This window comes from Urocampus carinirostris, chromosome 4, assembly GCF_059441175.1.
Source record: "Urocampus carinirostris isolate Australia breed hairy pipefish chromosome 4, RoL_Ucar_1.0, whole genome shotgun sequence".
Taxonomy (NCBI): domain Eukaryota; kingdom Metazoa; phylum Chordata; class Actinopteri; order Syngnathiformes; family Syngnathidae; genus Urocampus; species Urocampus carinirostris.
The window spans coordinates 20875809-20897792 of NC_142352.1; the positions used below are offsets into that span (position 1 = coordinate 20875809).

The following is a 21984-nucleotide window of genomic DNA, read 5'->3' on the forward strand; positions in this document are numbered from 1 at the left end:
AATGAAATGAAATGATCTGCATTTATATAGCGCTTTTCAAGTCAAGACTTCCCAAAGCGCTTTACAGTGTGCTTCACATTTCCCAATAGCGGCCGTGCAGCCATGTAAGGCGCTAACCTGCTTATTGGGGGTATTAGGGGTTCAGTGTCTTACCTAAGGACACTTCGACATGTAACACGGAGGAGCCAGGAATCAAACCTGCGATCTCTTGATCCCAAGAAGAGTTCTCTACCTCCTGAGCCACTGCCGCCCCAATGAGTACCAATGTTGTAAGTCTTAGGTATGACTCGGCCGAGGCTTGAACCAGCGACCTCCCAGTCTGAGAGCGGGCGCCCTACCATCTAGCCTACCGAGCTGCTTAATTCATTCAATTGGTATTTGAAAACATAAAAGGAATAAAAAAATGTATACATCTACGCAGTCATTTTTTTCAAAATAATTTTACTCATTAATTGGACAGCTGCAAAATTTCATTCTGTGCTCAAATCTCATATGTTCTCTTTATTCCTGGTTTTGAGCATCCGAGGATAATGTCAGCAGAGAAAGCATTAAATGCATCCCCCCTCCCCTCATTGGAGATTGAATAAATACATAAATAAAGATTAAGTTACTGCGGTTGAGGTTGGATGACGAGCTGTTTGAATAATTTGAAGCTTCACGTATCTCCCTTGCAGACTTCCATACAAATTCAGTGAACAGCAGTAATAAGGTTTCCGGGCACTTCCAAGCACTTCAATGCACCGTGCTGCACCCAGACAATTAATGTTGAATTTATTCCAACAGGTATAGCCCCATTATTTAAAAAAAGGTTGAAGCTTACTTAACTTTTTACATGTATTTAATATGGATTAAAAAAGCTTGACATTTACAGGCTGTTTATAGACCGCAACTAATCCCAATATTGAGCGGAGGAGTGTATTGTGATAGAAGCAGGGTTGTCGCAGCATGGAGTTGAAAAGGCAGAAAGCACTCAGCACTCCACACCAGAGGCTACTAAATCAATAAAGGGGCTGATTTGCATCTGCTGTACAAACATGATCCATCTTCTGCTGTTTGGGGAGGCTAGCATGCAACTCTTGCTGCTGAGAGACGTTCGTCGGATGACAAAATCATCTTGACGAATATTGCGACATTGGAGGATTACTACGATAGGATTGATTTTTTTAGCATTATTTGTTTTTTTTCCATCTATTTTCTTGTCTTTATTGAGGTCATGGGTGAACTGGAGGCTCCGGTACCTTGTGTAAGAATACATTTTTGTCTGATCAGATTATGTCAGAGGTTGGCAACCCACAATGTTATTATAGTCTAATTGAAACCCCCCCAAAAAAACATATATCTTTTTTTCCATTGGAAAATATTACGATTATTAGTGTCATGTCCGCCTTCTACAGAAACCATATGATTTTCTTTATCCTACATTTTTTTTAAAGTGCCAGGGAGCCATTAGGGAGCGCCAAAGAGGCACATGCAGCTCCAGGGCCGCTTGTGTTTGACCCCCCGGTTTTAATGTATGTAGAAAATGTTGGTGTGATCAGTTGATGCCAGGTCGAATTTAAAGATAACTGAGTCAAGTGCTGAACATTCAGGATTGCACTGTTGAATGTAGTAAAAAAACCTTCCCGGTTTAATACAGGGGTGTCAAACTCATTTTTGTTCAGGGGCCACATGGCAGAAAAAATATCGGAAAAGTAAAGAAAAACAATGGAGAGTGTAAACCAGTACTGAGAAGTACTGACAATTATGAAAATGTACACTTTGGACACTGTCCACAATTTTTTTCTTTTTTTTTTTAGTTTTAGTTTTTTTTGCTTGTCTCTATGGTATACAAAGATTACACTCAAACATATTATTATTATTATTATTTATTTTACCATAAGCTTATCTTGGTCCCATAACTGTAACAACTTGGGATCTTTAATAATAATTTCTGTCTTATTTACTTCATTTATTTGTTGTTATATTTCATACTTGCCTTAAAAGTATAATCAATAATTTGATATAGGAAATCATTAAACATTTTAAGGGCTATTTATCTAATATTAAATTAAATGTATTTCTTAAAATGAGCAAACTATTTTTTGGCTATTCACAGAATATTTTTAATGTTTTCAAGGATTGTAATCTGTTTTATTGCACTTGAATTTTATCTAACTATAGACATGAAAACACGGAAACTTTCTACAAATTTTCTCTTTTTGATTTATTTTTATTTGTTGGTTTTGTTTCATTTCTGTCTTTGTGGTTCGAAATATAATCTTGAAATCAGGAAAATATTTTCACAAACCTAGTAAAACAGCCTAACAACAGTAGCTGAGAGACGAGCACTGAAAAAGCTGAGGTCAATCATGGACAATCCATCGCATCCACTACACAGCATTATCTCCAGACAGAAGAGCAGTTTCAGCGACAGACTGCTGTCACTGTCTTGTACTACGGACAGACTGAAGAGATCTTTTCTTCCTCATGCCATGAGGCTCTTTAACTCCACCCGGCAGAGTAAAGGCCCACATTAAACCACACCACCTACATTGGATATTACCGAATCTTACTGCAATATGTATTCTGTGTAGCACTATTTAGTTACTCTATATAACACGCTACAGTGGGCATTTGCACGTCACACTGGGTATTTGTATATTGTATTCTTTTGGCTTTATTATTGTACTGTTCTCAGCTCAGGGATGCTGCTGGAAATGTGAATTTCCCTTAGGGGATGAATAAAGTATCTATCTATCTATCTATCTATCTATCTATCTATCTAAAACATACGCCTTTAAATGACCCAATTTTTTTCTCTATTTGTCATTAAATAAGCAAAACATTTCTTCATTTATTTAGGAAAAAAATAAAACAAAATTTGGACGAAATAAGATCAAACTTGTTAAATCAGCCAGAAATACCTGACCTGAAGTGGCAGTGTAGCTCATTTTAAAGGTGATGTCCGAAACGTGAAGTTTGGCTATCGCTGTCGCTTAAAGTCATGATCGCAGTCTCACTTAACTCAAGTACTAATGAACTTTTTTTTCCTATATCTTTGGGGAGTTTTGGTTGGCGTTTAGACTATATTCAAATACACCTTTACTTACTTTCACCATTTTTCGGCTATACTAATAACAACAACAAAAAAACACGTTTGGGTTCCCCTTGGGTTCCTTCATTCCTCTTACCCCCTTCCCCTTTCCTGCTTCATAATATTTTGCGAGTCCCGGAACAGCGGTACTAAACGAAAGATAAAAGCAGATAGGTGTGGTGGAAAAAAATGTGAAGAGTATTTGAACTCTGTTGGGCATTCTTAACACATACTTAACACGGAAAATATTCTACTTTCAACTAGACGCACCCGCCCGTTAATAAGTCATTTGCTCCTTTTACTCAAGTAATATTTATAACAATATTTTGAAAATAATAAAACCAATTTTTTCTCTGCCACTCTTTTAGATGTTTTTCTGGGTTACTATCTTTTTTTGGGTCACAAAGCTGTGGTTAATATTTGACTATAATGATCTCATTTGTAAACCGATCGAATGAAGTGAACTCGAAGTTGTGGGTATAACCATGTGGGGACTTACATAGACACTTCGCCAACAAAGGCATTGATATTATCACCCTCTAGCAATAACAACGGGAATAATTTCGGTTCATACTTCTGCCGTGTTGACTTTCCTCACGACTTTTTCTGCTCATCCGCCCAAATGGATCATTTCACTTTTTGATTTAGCTTGTCAGACCAAGGCCGTCCGTGGATATAAGTTCAGTACTCCTCAGCGTGTTTTGTTGTGTATTCGCCCACATTCTTCATCGCACGACCCCCCGAAGCCCACCACGCCCCCTGCTGGGAGGGATTTGCCAGTCGTGATGAAGCGTTTCTCTCTTGAGCGGCCCACGCCTTGCCGTCTTGGCCCGTTGTGTCTCCTCCCGATTCCAGACAAAGCCTCCATCCCGCTTCTCAACAACATGTGAGTCAGAGACAATTTCATAGCCAGGATTGTTCCTATATGCATACGTGTGTGCTGAAACCCGAGTGTCTATTTAAAGTGGAGGTTCAGGGCCGTTTCTTCTCCAGAAGGCAATTAAAAGACGAGGGAGTCCAAATAGCACTTTAAGGATGTGATAGCTCAGCTGGCACATGGACGGATCTCTTTCCAGTTCAAGTGGCCCCTGATAACTCCCAATTTTCTCCCAAAATTATACTTAGACTCTTTTATGCATGATAGGCCCACTTTGCTCCTATTGAAAAAAAAAAAGTGAGCTTCGCAAGAAATCATTACTTGAAGTGAGACTTTGAGCACAAGAACTGAAAGTACAGTACTATAGTGGACAACCTCAATATTAACCACTTTGGTCTCTTATCAAAAATGGTGATACCATTACTGAAAAAATGCAATTAGTCACAGTTACTAGTTAGTTCATTTAAAAAGTAATTCTGTAAGCCCTGATATTACTGACAACCAAAAGTAGCACTTAACTCTGAAAGTAACTAGTTACAAATTATAGTATACACTCGAAGCCCCCCTTTAACTGCTTAAAAGTATCCAAAACATAAAATAAATGGATACAAATGTTTACACCAACCTGTGGAAGCGGTGAACCCTTCCTATTTCTTCGCTTGTGCAATCTTGAAAGCTTGCAAAAGAAGACTTAGCCCAGACACTCTGAAACCGTTTTGTATTTTGTCTTTAAAACACTCAAGTTTTCCTTCTGTATTTCTGGGTACCATCCGAAACTTTTTCTTTTTTTTCTTTGTTTTCCAGGCATGGTGTATTGTAAAACTCATTTTTTTAAACGACTAAACCAGAATTCAGCAGTTTTAACGTACATTTTTTGGTCACGTTTTCCCATCTATTTGTGGTTTCTGTGTAAGCGCCCACCATTCGCTACTGGTAACACACAACCACAGATCGAGTGTGCTCCTGAAGAATTTCCTGATTCAAGATTGTCTCTCCACCATGGTGGTCAAACACATTGCGAAATAGCCCCCTTATTCCAATTTTCAGCTTCCACATCATACGCTCCACATCAACAGTAATAGACAGCCTGTGCAAGCGGCACCCACAATCCGCCAGAAGTTATTTCCACATTCTACCCTGGGCATTTTTTTTTCTGTCTGAGTCGCGGGAATTAAAACTTCAGCCAGTGGCGGAGGGAGGAAGGGTTGTGAGTGGCAATAATTGAAGGAATATTGCCTGAGTGGAGAAGCGAGCCGCATTTTTTACATGAGGGCATGCAAAGTCATTTCATTTTTCTGCCCATTACTTGTTCCTCTTCGCTTTTTTTTTCTTTTCTTTTTGAAGGATGGATCAAAATACTTCTGAGAGCTCACTTTGGAGAGCCTGAGTTAAGAGACTAAAAGGAGGGTAATATGAGTAAGACTGAGAGAAAAACCTGAAGAAAGGTGGAGCCAAAGAACAGAGAAGGCGATCGTAGTGGGAGCCAGTTGTGGATGGGATCATTGTGAAGAGCCCATAAATATCAGAGTAAATATAAGACTATTTACAAATAAGTAAATGGAAAATGGATATTAAGATAACAATTAAGTTTCAATTCCAACCCAGCTTCAGTCTCTTCCCGGACCAGATACAATCCACGGAGCACCGGGTGGTGATCAGGATTCTTTGCACTATTCTGACTTTCCTCAGAGTCCGATTTAGTTGATTATTTTTTTCAATATAAATAGCTGTCACCATATTTCGCAGTGTGTTTCAGGTGGACACATTTACTTGTGCGCCCTCCCAGCTGACAGCATACAATAGGGCAAATGGGTATTTAGTGAAACAGCAATTGTGCAAGTTCTCCTACTTGAAAATAATAGAGATGCCTGTAATTGTCCAAATTTGAGTGGAAAATTAGCATTTGATCACTTACAAACAAGCAAGATTTCTGACTGTCAAAGAGTTCAAACTTCTTCTCACGATGTCTAATGAGGCTCCACTCGTTACTTGTATTGATGCAACCTGTTTTAACTTTTTATCAGTATAAACGACACCTATTCACAACCTCAGTGAGTCACTATGGCCAAGACCTAAAAGCTGTCGAAAGACACGAGAGACAAAATTGTCGACCTGCACCTGGCTGGAAAGACTGAATATGCAATTGGGAAAACACACAAGCAGATCAACTGTGGGAGCAAATATTAGAAAAATCAGACATACAAGACCATTGATAATCTCCCTCGATCTCGGTATCCATGCAGGATCTCGTCTCAGAACCTTGAGCAAAGATCCCAGAACAACACAAGGGGACCCAGTGATTGCACTACAGAGAGCTGGGACCACAGTAACAAAGGACACTTTCAGTAATATAATACACTGCCAGAGCTTCATATCCCACTCTGCCAGACGTGTCCCCCTGCTAAAGCCAGTACACATCAAGGGCAGTCTGCAGTTCGCTAGGGAGCATTTGGATGATCCGGATGAGGACTGAGCGAATATGTAATGTTTGGATTAAACTGAAATGGAACTTGTTGGTAGAAACAGAGGCTCTTGTTTTTTGAGGGGAAATGATACTGAATCTGAGGAACATAATACCCACTGTGTAGCATGGGGTTGGATACATCATGTTTTGGGCTGTTTTTCTGCATAGAGACCAGGACAGGAGATCTTATTAAAAGAAAGAATGAGTGGCGCCATGCATTGAGAGATTTTTAGTAAAAATCTAATTGCATTAGCGAGGGCATTCAAGATTAGACATGGTTGGGTCTTTAGGCATGAAAAATACCCCAGGGGATGGGGGGGGTGGTTGGTTGTTGTGAGGGTCAAACAGAGTTCCTGAATGTTTGATCTTACATTACACAGTCCAGCGTTCCTCCGAATCGCTCAGTCCACAATTGAAGGGATTTGGGAGTACAGTCAATAAGCATGCCCGATTAAAGTCGCCGTCGACGATAAAGCTCCGTTGGGGCATTCAGCAGCGGGCAGGGGATATAGCGCTATGCTAACGTTAGCACCTGGCGAAACTGTTAGCGGTGGAAAGTATACAGCAAACACAAAGACCACAGTTAACTCTCCCGGTACATAGCTAGAACTCCATATCGAGTGAGCATTGTGTATCAATGGTTCCGGTGTGTTGTCTGCTGCAGATCATCATGCACGATGAAAATATGCAAGGTATCGGAACCCGAAAATAAACCGTGATACAGCGAGTGATTATTGTACATGCAACCCTCATACATTCAGGCTCCCAGTATCTCCTTTCACTCTATTCTTCCGTCTAACTCTTTTAGTCCCCCCTCCCTCACAGTTAACTCTGACATTGATGCGACAGACGGTGGGATAAGCGATTATCTGGCCTGAGGAAACGGCGGCGAGACTGGTGAATGGGCCGAACGGAAAGGGCGGTGACAAGAGGGTTGGCGATGGGACAGGTGTCGGCACGGTGACAATGTGTTATTTTTGGGATACAAAAGTAAAAGTCATATGGTACTTATGGATCTTGACTACTCGATATTGAAATTAACCATCGTTAAAAAGACCCAATCTAAAAAAACAACAACACTGTGTTTCATTTCAAGATTTTCTCCAAATAAGGAACAATTGCTTTTTTTTTGTATATGAATACATTATTATACAAATGAATAAATAAATGAATGCATGAATAAATAGATAATGATTAAATAATAAGTAAATAAATAAATATATACCAGCATTTCATTTTACATTGACTATTATTACAGTTTGTATTATGTAATAAATACATAAAAATAACAAAATGATCTGATATGACGAAACCGATTACTTGGCAACTCTTACGTATTTAAAATAATAATTAATAAGAAAGCTACAACATATTTAAAATGAGAAAAAATTTATGCAAGAGGAAAAAAATAATTTATTTTTCTATGTTTGTTTAGTTAGTGTTACATTTAGCATCACGTATTATTAATATCATTACAATTTTTACTAAATATTTCTGGTATTTAGTCAAAACAATTAGCAAACTGATCTGATAATGGCAAAATGTTACGATTTAAATTCTATGTCACTTTAACTTTCATTTGTATATGTGCACTGCATAGGGGAGCTTCTATTATGTTCTAAAAGCGGATCATTGTGGACTGAGCAATTCGGAAAAACACTGGACTATGTGTAATGTAAGATCAAACATTCCGGTTGTATCCGGCAACTCTGTTTGACCCTCACCCCCCGTCATCAAATCCCCCCACCCCCCACCACCGGATGAAAACATCGCCTATTAGTTCTTTGTTCCTTTGTCTCTTTGTTTCCTTATCCTCACTGTAAATGTGGACCTGGAGTCGTCCAATTTCGTTGTCACAGCATATCCCATGTTGTAACAATGACAATAAAGGCAGTCCAGGGTGTCCCCTGCCCACTGCCCGATGATTGCTGGGATAGGCTCCAGCATCCCCGCGACCCTACTGAGGATAAGCATTGCAGCTGGTGAGATGAGATGAAATGTTTAACGGATGTTTATATGGATATAATATAAAAATGAAATTGCATATTGTTTTATTTTTAATTACAAAGAACATGGTTGTTTGGTAGTTTGGATCCCTTGACCACTAGTGTCGTAGAGACAACATTTCCTGTGGTGTGTCTTGCCTGGTGGCACCCATCCTTCTCCAGGCCAACATATGCTTCCACCCGGTCACAGTATTTTATTTTTTGATTCATTGAAACTACCTGTTTAGTTAGATTTTGTGAACATCTGAACACAGTGGGAAGAATATAATGTAAGAATATGAGAACGTTTGAAGTTCAAACAAAATTGTGTTTTTGGCTATGATCAGGTAAAATTATAGGAATTTATCTTCTACCATTTATTCAGACGAAACAGTAGAACAGTAGGAATGAACACAAACAAAAGATATTATTGTTTTCTCTCTTCCATTCCAGTTCAGATAATCTCATAAAGATAAGCCCCAAGTCAAAAAAAGGACAACAAAATTATGTTTATACTGCTGAATGAAAAAACAAAACACGACTCTCAAAACAGTAAGATAAACTCTGTTAAACTAAAGTACTGCAGAGAAGAACAGGAAAGCAAAACATTGGTTTTGCAGACTCACACTCATCAAAGATCCTACACTTAACATTTACGAAACCCGAATAAAATATTAGTTACAACAACACACGCTAAACTAATGCTCCAAAGCCGAGGTATATATTCAGCATCAGCAGTAGCGCTCTACCTGTGGACACATCAGAGGGGTTTATGGGATCTTTATTTCTGATTGTACCCTTGTGAGCTGACAGCGGCATAAATCTCAGCGGCGCTTTAAGCAGTAACATATGCGGCCATGAAAAAAAGCTCAGCGAGGTTGTTACGGCGCAGGGAAGTTCGGTGCGATTCGGCGGAGAATCTGACTCGAACCTTACTGGAAGAATTTGCTCCATCTTTAAGGAGAGTGTGAGGTATATTAGGGAAAAACGTAGAATGTTAAGCACCGTGATCCATATAAACCTTTTTGTTATGAAACCTATTGTTGAATTTAACTGATTTTTTGAAGTGGAATCGATTCAAACTAAACTACAGTACAATGTACTCATACGTAGCTTATGTTTGCCTAACCGATTGCACACCTTGTATTGCATAGTGGTGGCAGGTCTCCAAATTATACCGGACAACCTATTCGACTGGTCCGTTGCTCTTGAGTCGTTTCGGGACCCCCTTGGTCTCTTAATCAGCAGTGAACAACTTTGAATGAGGCTAACTGGGTTCGGCAGAGGTTAGAACGCCATAGGGGAGAACACGAGTGAGCCAATTCCTTCAGCCATTTGCTCACGTTGTAGGTAGATTTAAGGGTTGGTGGATTGGTGGTTTGCTGGTCTTTGGAACAGTTGTAGTGTTTGGGTTTGAATCTCGATTTTGTCTTCCCTCTATGCTTGCATAAGGGTATGCTATTTCACTGGGTACAGCAATTGTAGTGTCATTGATATGACACTGAGCGAAACCGCCCAAAAAGGACTGTGACACAAGGACAGTAATTCAAACTTGAATTCCCTTACTCGATGCAGAAAACAGCAGAAGTACTGTAATGTGTAAGTAAGTACAACTACTTTTGAAATGTCAGAAGATACAAAATACTATTAAAGAGATCATGAACCACAAAATGAATGTATTAATTCATAAATGTTTACCGTTTGTAGTATAATGTAATGATCGTTGTTATATTGATGTATCAGGTTTTCAAGCCTTTAAAGCGAACACGATTAAGAGGTGCTCTTTAAATTTTCTGGCAAATTTCAGTTGGTTTAGATATGCCCTATAGTCTGGAAAATACACTTATTACACATTATTAAATACAATATTCAACAATTGCCCTCACATGGTTTCTCTATGTCCATTTTTTCACGGTTGCCATGGTGCCCAATTGGTCCCCGCCGTGTGGCGCCAGGTTCTGTCACGGTTGCTACGGCACCCATTTGGCCCCACCCATGGACACCAGCTGAAATGCGTTGACAGATTGCTCCCTGACTACTTAAACGCTGACTTGTGAGTTTCCTGGTGTAGGAGCGTCTGCGAAACTCCTGCTAAACTCTGTTGTGATACGTCAAGCCTTGAGAATCTCCGTTTTTTTCGGTGTTTTGCTCCTGTTTTGTTCTCGCCCCGATTTGTTTGCTTTTGACCACTTCCTTGTTCCGATCAATCTACTTCCGCGACCAACAATCCCCGGATCAAGTTTGCGCTCATTCCTCTTCTCCCTAATAGAATAGAATAAAATATACCTTTATTGTCATTGTTACAAAATGGGTTAACATATTGTGACAATGAAATTGGGCATGACACTCCAGTTTTACACATTCACAGTGAGGTTTGAGCCAAGAAGATAAAGGAACAGAGAAGATAAGGTTATAAAACAGAGGGGATAAGGCTATAGTTATAATTTACATGGTATTTACACAAGAAATGTAATAAACTGTAAGTAATGTTACGCGAGTGTGTTCTGCATCCTGTTTCCTGTTCTGGTACGTGACACATTTACGTCCCTTGTGATGAATTAATATATTACCTTGACATATAATGACTATAAAGACCATAGTACTGGGTACACTTTGGGTATTCTCCTTCCATGTTTGTCTGTGCTCTGTCGTTTCCTCTTCCATAACCATTGTTCTTTGGACCATGTGAGGGCTGTTTGAGCAAGTATGCTTTCTAAGGTAATAAGGGGAGGGATCAGGATTTTCTCATACCTTTCCATACTCTAGATGTTTGAGTTACTGTATATTTTTAATGTTTGAAGATATATATTGTCAAAAGTCACATTTATGTGTATAGTCTTTGATCACAGAGCCCCGGAATTTGGTACATACCACATACCCCAATCTCAAACCCACATGAGCGTAAGGAAAAAACCAACATTTTGATGAGAACTTAGAAACTTTGAGAATGGGCTGCACATGAGGTAATACCCCTTCTAGGATGGCATGCTGCAGTGAATGGTGTATTGGCACTAATAGACAAATCAGAGTCAACCTTAGGGCTGCAAATAATGCTTATTTTGATAACGATGAACTGGTCAATTATTCTCTTGATTAAACGGTGAGTCGGATTTAAAAAACATATATTTTCATTTTACTTCAACTATGGAAGTTTTGGACGGATGGAAAAAAATGTGCACAATACAATATACTATTCTATAATATAAAACAATACTAAACCAAAGTGTTTGACAAATAACAATAAAAAAAATACAGACAAATGTATGCTATACACCTGCAAATGTGTAAGATACATTTTTCCTACCACCTTATCCTAATATTATATTCTATTTAGACTTAGCACACACAAAAAAACGGAGAAAGTGCAATACATTAAATTGTTTTGTGTAACAAAATGTTTACCTGCCAAAAACGTATAAAAATGTAAACCCACTTTTAAAACTATTGTCGAACATTCCAAATGTAGTGTATAATATTTTTAAGAGACTGCTCCTTGTGTTCAAATAATAATAATAATAATAATAATAATTTCCTTGTATTGTCATTCTGTGTAACAATGTACACAGAACGAAATGTCGATTGCACCTGACCCGTTGTAGCGAGCCGATGCAGCCGCAGCCAACAGAGGGCGCCGCCGACCACTTTTAAGTCTTAGGAATGACTCGGCCGGGGCGCGAACCACCGACCTCCGAGTCTCAAAGCGGGCGCCTTACCATCTAGGCTACTGAGCTGGTAAACATGTCATCATTTTAATTTTTCTTTTACTCTTCAGATTGTATTAGTTGTTGTCATTTTTTTTCACTTTTTTTCTGTTTTTCTGCAGTACTTTCTGTTCCCTTGTTAACTTTGTAGTGTTTGACTGTTTAATGAGAATTTGGTTAATAATGATTCAATGTTCAATAAAAAAATGATCATACAAAATAAGATTATTTTATGGAAACGGTCTCAAAGCGCCCTCTGCTAGACCAAAGTGGTACTACAACTTCCCAACTTCCCAAAGAGAGCCAATGCACTTATTGGCATTGATTAATGCACTTAGTGGCTCATAAATTGCTCAACACGTCAAATCAATGATGTAAGTATAACACTTTTAATAATAGATTTTAATACATTTTATCGATCCCTTGTTGCAGCCCAAGTCAACATAGATACGTAGTAGCTGGAATTTGTGCAAAAAGTCTATATGATATATTGAAAACATATGTTTTATTTCATCTGAAATAGTAGTTGCTTTATCCCGAAAGAGGAAGGTGACCATAACAAACCTGGAGCTCACGTCATCCATTCCGCCGATCAAGCCGATCTTGAACCAAGACTTAGCTTCCCTGCACAGCTCGGCATCTGCGCTTTTGCCTTCCCGCATGCTAGCATCATGCAGAGGCTGGCGCTTCCTTGCAACCTGTGCTTAATCCAGCCAGCCGAGACGCGGCGCCTTCTCAACCCGCCGGCCATATGCTCACCTAAAGACCAACTCTAGCGGGAAGGTGATAAGGTGCAGTTTGTTGGTTTCTGAATATTTTTTTTTGTCAGTGTTTGTATTTTCTGGACTATAAGGCACACCCAAAATCCCCAATTGGCCTAAGATGTGAACCTGTGCTTTATAACTCAGTCCCACTTTGATGCGGACAGAATTGGAAATGTGTTTCCTTATTTGTGCAATTATTGATCAGTCCATAACGTATTACGGACTACAATTGCAAAACCATTGTGGCAAAGGAGATGAAACCGGACAGGAATGGTAAGAGCACCAATTCCTAAGCACCAGGCTAATAGGGATAGTTGTTCAGAATTGTATTTCATTGGAATGGACATTTAACCCAAATTACACTGGAGAGAGCGCCAGATTCTATCCACTACTTCACTAGGGATACAGACGACACAAGAAAATGTATTTGGTCTATTCTCATCATCACATTAATTTTAGTCACTGTACCAGATATCATAGAAAAATGAGAAAACAGAAAGTAATTAAAAATCAGCATGACATTTTGTTTCACTTTTTCATATCTTGAACTAAGCATTGTAGGTGACGAACATTTTTCTCGTGGGCTTCTTAAAATACTTGCGAATCAGTGATACAATACTGTATTTCAGTTGTCCCAAACTTTTTTGTACCATTGGCCGGTTTAATGTCTGGAAATAATGACATCAAAAATATGTTACCCGATTAATAATAGTGTGATGATGAAATAAAACCTAAAGCCTTCTGTTGTATGTATCCAGAGTGGGCTACTGTCCAGCACACTACCCATGGTGGTCTGGGTTTAATTTCTGTTGAATCAGGTTTTTGCTATTGTGGTTAGTGCAACCTTAGACCTTATTATAGTTTTAGGTTTAATGTGCCTTACAGTTCAGTGTGTCATAAATATAAAACATATATCAGAAAGTACTATTTTGGGGGGTGTGCCTAATAACCCAAGGCACCTTTTATTGCAGAAAATACGGTACTATGTTCTAAATGCATAGTCTGTTTTTGCAACATAAATAGAATGGCACTATTCAAGAAATGACAGCAGCTACTGGTGAATCACTCATCACAAACCAGTTCACCAGCCTGCGTTCATCTGGTGATCTGGAGATGCTTGGCATTACAGATTCCCACATGCCGGAACAGCAGGGCCCTCCATAACATGGATCGATCCCATGCAAGAAGCAGGTGGAGTGGGGGCTGGAGGCTGAGGGGCCACCAGTGAGCTATGCCCTTTCTATAGCCCCTCATCTGGCATAATACTGAGGGGCTTAGCCTTAGGGGAGATGGGCGAGAACACCAAGGTGAAAAACAGATCTGTAGATTAAACTTTAAACATACACATTAGTTTTATAAGCCACACTATGCAAATACACTGTTAATGGAAACATGTTTCCTTTTTTTCTCCTCCTTTAAGAATTGTTCGATAGTAATGCTCAGCCACAAGCAATGTGGTGAGTCTAAGGCAAAGTGTCATCCAAAAATAAAATAGCCCCAGGGCAACCACCATATTTTACACTTTTATCCATTGGTTGGCTGTCCTTTTGTTGTAAAATCAGCATAATTGTTTTTATATCCACTGAAAACTATTGCCATATTATTCTATGCTGTAGTTTAGCATTTTTGACTTTGCCAAAAACTATAACCTGTGTCAAAATTGAATGGTACTGTCTCCGTTTGTGTACGGATAGGTAACTATTTTTTTATATATATTTAGCCAGAAAACATGCAATCAATCCTTAAATGATCCTCATCTTTTTTAATGCATGTATTAAATTAAAACAATATATATTTAACCAGTGCAACTGTTGGAAACTGGTAGTTTTATACTTAAAAAAGCATTAAGAGACATATGGGAGGTCGCTGGTTCGCGCCTCGGCCGAGTCATACCTATTTGGTAAAATGGCGGCGCCCTCTGTTGGCTGCGGCTGCATCGGCTCGCTACAACGGGTCAGGTGTATCGACATTTCGTTCTGTGTACATTGCTACAAAGAATGACAATACAAAGGAAATTATTATTATTATTATTATTATTATAATTGGCCTCAAAATGCTAGTTTATCTTTGGTGTGATGTGACTTGAGCTGTCAAGTGGAGTAGCGGTGAATAAAGGGTGGGGGTGGTGTGTGTGGGGGTGGGGGTTCTGTAGATTAAAAACATGTTTTTTAAACTTAAAGGATTGCCATACCTTATGAAGATTTCCTTGCTTTGTACGCCTCCTTCTCTCTAACAATAGTCCCGATCGTGGATCGGTTAAGGTCATGCAACTTAGCTAGGGTAGCAATTAGTGTGCTTTCTTCATATTGCTTGATAATCACAGGCTTCCTTCGCATGATTTTACTTCTCCCTTTAGCATCTCTGCAAGCCTTGGGAACAATAGTGAATGAATAAAGTGCAATAAATACAGTACGTTATTGCCAACTCACAGTAATTATAAAGCAACTGCGATTTGGAATCAAAGCCAGGAATTAGTAGTCAGTGTCCCATTGTCCTCTCTGTTTCGCATGACTTTTACCTGCTTGTTTTTGAACACTCAGAGTAAAATTTTCCAGTCTTTGTCTCCATCATTATGATGTTGATGATGATGATGATAATCATCATCATGCAGTTCCCTACTTTACGTCTCCTTCAAGATCCATTTTGTCTCTTCATCAAGTTACACTGAGAGAACAAAAAGAAGAAAATATCTTGACGTGATTACTGTACTTGCATTGAAAAAGAGTCAAGCGAGTGTGTTGGAAGATTTTAAAGATAGAAAGGTCAGGATGGTAAATTGCCTCTCAGTACATGAGTCTCCACTCGTCCTTTGACTATAATGCGGGGGTTTAATCCGTCCTTCTGCCCTTTGTGCTCGCACAGAACAAGAGATTCTAATTCCCCTTGGACTGTTTTTTTATTTTTTGATAACGTTCAGTGAATGTTTGCGCCTCCCAGTTTTTTGTCTTTGAAAAGCAGTATTTGAAAAGAACGAGGACAGAGCTATTAGAGGCTTCTTAATGTATTAAGAGAAATAAAAAAATCCTTTTAGGTTAAGTATTTTGATATTTTTAGTAAGACAAGAATTAGTGTCATTAAATTGTCTGCATGTCAACCTAAATTTGGTTATTGTTTGACTTTGTGACCACAACATTTCTAATAATACTTATTTTTTAATTTTGCTTTTCTTTCTCACTTATTTTCCTTTAAACAAAGTATTTTTTTAATACGTTTTGATAGTAGGCCTATAGTGTTATTCTTTCCATCACGATTGAATTCTACATAACATTCACATTTATTACAATTATTTACTTTTACTAGTTTGATGAAACACTTTGGACTCTTCAAATTACGAGGGGACAACATAGTATGTCCTTTTTCTCTTTTACAAAATTTTTGCTGACAACTATTCCCAGATTTTATTTTTACAATATCATAAATGGTTTGGCTTTATTTAGATTGTCATGCAGGTAAACATATATATAATCTACGCTGTAAAAACTAAATTCTTAGCCAAATTGGAGACTGTTTTCATTTTTCAAGTATAATGTTTTTGGTTTTTAGATATTGTACCTCATTTTCAAGTAAAATAATACAATTTACACTTAAAATAAGCAAAAATGATCTCTCCTAGCAGATGATAAAATGTTTTGCTGTTTTAAGATTTTGATTTTATCTTATATTTCTTATAAGACAGCAGAGTTATTTACCTTTTGCCTAATAGGACAGTTCTGCTTATTTTAAAGCCTTTTCTTCTTAAGGAAAATCTCCCAAAACAATAAATCCAGATTAAAGTGAGTAATCAGGCTGGGCAATACTGGACAATTTAGTATTGATCCAATCCAAGTAAATACATATTAGTGTCAATCCATACCGGTACCTTTTGCCTGGAAATATCTTGATCATAAAATAATTCAACCCTCCTCCTTGGCTTAAATTAGATTTACAATTAACACTGCACAAATATTTAGGCAAAATATTTAATTTTTGTATTAAATAACTAAAATTCAAAGTTAAATAGCATAAAACATAAATATAAATGTTTCCATTATATCTATATTAGTTCAAAAGTCAAGATAGTCAAATTGAAGCAGCAATGTTATGAAAATTATTTGTTCCTCTCCTCTGCCTGGCAGGCAAGATGCAGCAGCAGGCCAGATAGGGAAAGACACTAAAAGTGTACCTGTCAGTCACACACCAGGCATAAACTTATTTACTGATGTCACTGCATTCCCCGGAAGTATGAGTGCCATGGCAGCTGGCAGTTGAATAAGCAGTTGAGTTAAAACAAATATCAATAACCACAACATAAAAATATAACCATTACCTTTTACAATGGTGATTTCTTACTATGTGGTGGGCTGCGCGAACGGGAAAGGTTGTAAGCCCAATTTGGCATTTTGTCTTATTCCTTTCGATGAAGGCAGGGAATGGATACCTGCAGTCACACTGAGGGACTGGCAGCCCTCACAGAATACCAGGATTTGCAGTAAACATTTTTACAAGGTACGTTTTATACATTTCTGAGCAATATTTTGTTAAGTAGGTATGAGTCATGTCAAAGACACGCAATGAAGCTACCAATAAGTTAGCTAATGCTACTGTAGCTGGGTTTGTCTGACGTCTGTTTTTGAGAACCACATTGGCACATTCAGAATGACCATAAATGATAAACAATTTGAGCTGGTTTCGGTATTTAAGATTTGGTGGCACCATGAATAACACATTTCAGCATGCACAGCTATTGTTAGTGTCATACCTTTGCCATTATGAGGTAGACCTCCTGCCATCCTCAGTTCCTCTAAAAGCCGCTCTTTGTACTTTTCGACAAGGTGACCCTTCTCATCCAACAGCTGCACAATATTTGTTTGACTAGTCATTGCCAATGGTGTTGAATAGTACAGCCTTTTTGGTTGTTGTTTACTGTTTACGGGCCTCACCCACTGGGAGTACTCTTTACTATGTTTCACTGCCGTCTGTCATGGCACCTTTGCACGTGGTTACGGTCACGTGTGTGCTTAGGGTCGATAGAAGTAGTGCTTTCAGGAAATTGGTGGAGGGAGGAAGAAATGATCCCAGGACAATAGCATCAAGCCGATCCAAGTCCTTGCTTTGATATGATAACATTAGTATTTGGAGATATCCACCCACCCATTAGTGAGTAATATTTTCCACCAAAGGAGTGGGAATGCAATCTTACAACGTATGAGTTGCAGCTCTTTGCTCTCTGTAGGGTGAACTTTTTTCATGTGTATATTATAAGAAAGGTTGCCTCAAAAAACTTTCCAGTTTTCACATGTTCTCTGGTACAGGATGTCTTTGTCTCGAAGAAGTCTTTTGTTTCCCCACTCTCATTCTTCTCTGATACGAACGTTGGGCTTCATTTTCATATAATTGAATCGCGCCACTCCCCACGGCGAGCCAGGATTCAGTTAAGCCGAGAGTCCTCCTCGACTACTGTTACGCCGGCACCGATTCGGTTACAGCTGTTACCGTGGCAGAGCAGCCTGCCAAAGCCCCGTCTCGGCGGACGCCTCCCCCTAATTGCTGTGTTTATTGGAAATTAAAGATATACCGGTTAATGAAACGCGCCAAACATTAACGCCGATGGAATGTCATTAATTCCGGGCCGACACCGCATCCCTCAAGTGAGGCTCGGTCGGGGGAGGAAGAGGGATGCGGGATATTAGCATGAATATGATTTGTTTTTGTCTGCGGGAAGGCTTTTGAATATACTTTTTTTTCTGCGATTTCCTGCGTGCATACAAAGTCGGTGGTCAATCTGCGAGCTCCTCTTTGTTTATGGATGGATGGAGGACATAAAAAGGAAGGCCTGCAAAATGGGGGCATATGGGACTGTCCCCACTCACTGCCCCCCTTCACCACTTACCCACCAAGGACACATACCGTATATAGGCTGTAGTCCTTATATCACAAACAGCTCGGGTCTCGGGAGATGGCACATGCTGTCAGAGAGCCGCTGATCGATGTTTACTGTCTGTTTGGCACTCGGTGATGCGCGATAGTGGCTCGTTCATTCTTGTCGATGAATATGCAAAGGGGAGCTTACAATGTCTAGCCAAATTGTTAGTCCCCCCAAACTGTCATTGCCACGTTTCGGGCTTCAAAACCTAAAAAACTGTAAATATTTTACAAGTAACAACAACATGTGATAAACAATTGTGAAGTGGAACCAAATTTTTTTGACATTTTATATTAAAATTACAATGGAAAAACTGAAAAGCAGGTGTTACTCAAATATTCAGCCCGTGTTCTTATAGCTCAGCCAACAAACACCAGAAGTTCCCTGATGACTTCGGAATGATCCATTGTCAACCTGAATAACTAACAGATACACCACCCCCCGATCTTAGACCAACATGCGGGCACGAGGGAACATAAGAAAGCTTGAGAAGGGGCCTGACAAGTGATAATCCCCTTTCCAGGATGACCAGGGTGCAATAGATTTTGCATTGGGTGAGAATACACAAAACATAGTGAACATCAATGAAAAACATAGGAACAATGTGAAATTGTGTCCAGAAAGTGCACGACATTAACGACCTTCTCTGTGATGAGCTCATAGGTCTAAAGACAGAATTAAAGACCAAATAACACTCAAGGCATGTATGGAAAAAGTTGTGGAAATGTTCAAAGTAGTAATGAGACACAAGGTTTCGCAACATTTACACATCTCCTGGGGCACTGTGTGAGCAATAATCGAAAAATGGAGATAGCATAAAACCACTGCAAACTTACCTAGACCTGACCTCTAAGCCAACCAAACAGGGAAAAAAAAACAATCAGAGAATCAACCAAGAGGCCTAGGGCTATGATCACGTTGGATGACTTGCAGGCATACACATCTGAAATAGGACAATTTGTACATCTGCTTTTAGTCATACTCTGCATATATCTGTCCAATACGGAAGAGTGGGAAGATGGAATCCCTTTTATACAAAACTCAATTCCAATGAAGTTGGGAAAGTGTGTTAATTGCAAATAAAAATTGATCCAAGTAAATTGCAAATTCTTTTCAACCCATATTTCAATGAATGCACAGCAAAGACAACATATTTATTGTCTTCACTCATAAACTTTATTGTTTTGGGAGAAAATCATCAACTCTGTAATTTGATGACAGCAACACGTGCCAAAATAGTTGGGACAGGTGTCAATAACTACTCAGAAAGTGGATGAATGGAAATCAACCAACTATTTGCAGGTGAACAGATGAATTAGCAACAGGTGAGAGTTGTTACTGGGTATAAAAAAGGGAGACCCGAACAAGCTAAGTCATTCACATGCAAGGATGGGGCGAGGTTCACCTCTTTGTGAACAACTGCGTGAGCAAATTGTTGAACAGTTTAAAAACAACATTCCTCAAAGTACAATTGCAAGGAATTTAGGGATATCATCATCTACAGTCCATAATATTGTGAAAAGGTTCAGGGAATCTGGAGAAATCACTGTGCGTAAACGGCATGGCCGTAAACCATTATTGAATGCCCGTGACCTCCGAGCCCTCAAGCGGTACTGCATTAAGAACCGACATCAATGTGTAAAGGACATCACCACATGGGCTCAGGAACACTTTGGAAAACCACTGTCAGTCAATACAGTTCGACGCTATATCCGTAAGTGTGGGTTAAAACTTTATGTTGCAAAGCGTAAGCCATTCATCAACAACATCCAGAAACGCCGCAGGGTTCTCTGGGCCCGAGCCCATTTAAAATGGACTGATACAAAGTGGAAAAGTGTTCTGTGGTCTGATGAGTCAGTTTTCCAAATTGTGTTTGGAAATTGTGGACGTCGTGTCCTCCGGTCCAAAGAAGAACAGAACCACCCAGACTGTTATGCACGCAAAGTGCAAAAGCCAGCATCTGTGATGGTATGGGGGTGCATGAGTGGCCAAGGAATGGGTAACCTGCACATCTGTGAAGGCACCATTAATGCAGAAAAGTACATTCAGGTTTTGGAACAAAGTATGTTGCCATCCAAACAGAATCTTTACCATGGGCGCCCTTGCTTCTTCCAGCAGGATAATGCCAAGCCACACACTGCACGTCTCACGACAGCGTGGCTTCGTAGTAAGAGGGTGCGGGTGCTTGACTGGCCTGCCTGCAGTCCTGACCTGTCTCCCATTGAAAATGTGTGGCGCATTATAAAGCGCAGAATAAGACAAAGGAGACCCCGGACTGTTGAACAGCTGAAGCTGTACATAAAGCAAGAATGGGAAAGGATTCCACTATCAACGATTCAACAACTAGTCTCCTCACTTCCTAAACGTTTATTGAGTGTTATTAAAAGGAAAGGTGATGTAACACAATGGTGAAGAAGCCCCTTTCCCAACTACTTTGGCACTTGTTGCAATTATAAAATTCTAAGTTTATCATTATTTGCTTATGGAAATAAAGTTTATGAGTTTGAACATGGATAATCTTGTCTTTGTGGTGTATTCATTTAAATATGGGTTAGAAAAGGTTTGCAAGTCATTCTATTCTAATTTTACTGACATTTTAAACTTTTTCCCAACTTCAATGGAATTGACTTTTGTAAATGATACTATAAAAAAGCCCGTTTGGTGTGTGCAAGAAGGCACATGGGAGACGAAAACAACGTGTGGAACAAGGTGCTCTGGTCAGATGAGACCAAAACGGATCTTTTTGGGCTGAATGCAAGGCGTTACATTTGGCGTAAGAATAACACTGCACAGCACCCTGGAAACAGAGTTCACATTATAAAACACTGTGGTTACACCATCTTCTTTTGGGGTTTTGTTTCTTTAGCAGAGACCGTGAAGATTGTTAGAGTCGATAGAAACATGGATAGATTAATACATACAGGCAGAAAATCTGTTGGAGTCTGCAAGGGATCTGTGGATGGGGCGCAGGTTTATCTTCCAATAGGAGAAAGACCTTAACTAAAAATCAAAATCTACAATGGAATGATTCAAAACTAACAATACAAAGCTGTTAGAATGTCCGAGCCCACGTCCAGACCTCAATCATATAGAGCATTCATGGAAATATCTGAAAAATGTTGCACACATACGGTTACCATCACACCTTAATGAACTTGAGCTGTTTTGAAGGTAGAATGAGCGGATATTTCTCTTTAAAGATGTACAAAACTTAAAAA

General features: G+C 39.2%; 1 protein-coding gene and 1 long non-coding RNA gene across 7 annotated transcripts in view; one reads left to right on the forward strand and one right to left on the reverse strand.

Moving 5' to 3' along the window:
- The window catches only part of celf6 (CUGBP Elav-like family member 6), a 305217-nt gene that overhangs the window by 59112 nt on the left and 224121 nt on the right, over nucleotides 1-21984 (forward strand). The window contains exon 1 of one of the 6 annotated variants that reach the window (XM_088333905.1): nucleotides 17121-17349. The exons of the other annotated variants lie outside the window; for them this stretch is intronic. Within the exon in view, the coding sequence (XP_088190031.1) occupies nucleotides 17179-17349 (171 nt within the window). The 5' untranslated portion in view covers nucleotides 17121-17178. Of the gene's footprint in view, nucleotides 1-17120; nucleotides 17350-21984 lie in introns of those variants that run through there. 6 annotated transcript variants of the gene reach the window in all.
- Nucleotides 10107-15405, reverse strand: LOC148367093 (uncharacterized). The gene is made up of 4 exons (XR_015850266.1): nucleotides 15294-15405; nucleotides 15056-15233; nucleotides 12665-12872; nucleotides 10107-10661 (listed from the first exon to the last, which is right to left on the reverse strand). It is a non-coding gene; the product is annotated as an uncharacterized LOC148367093 (long non-coding RNA).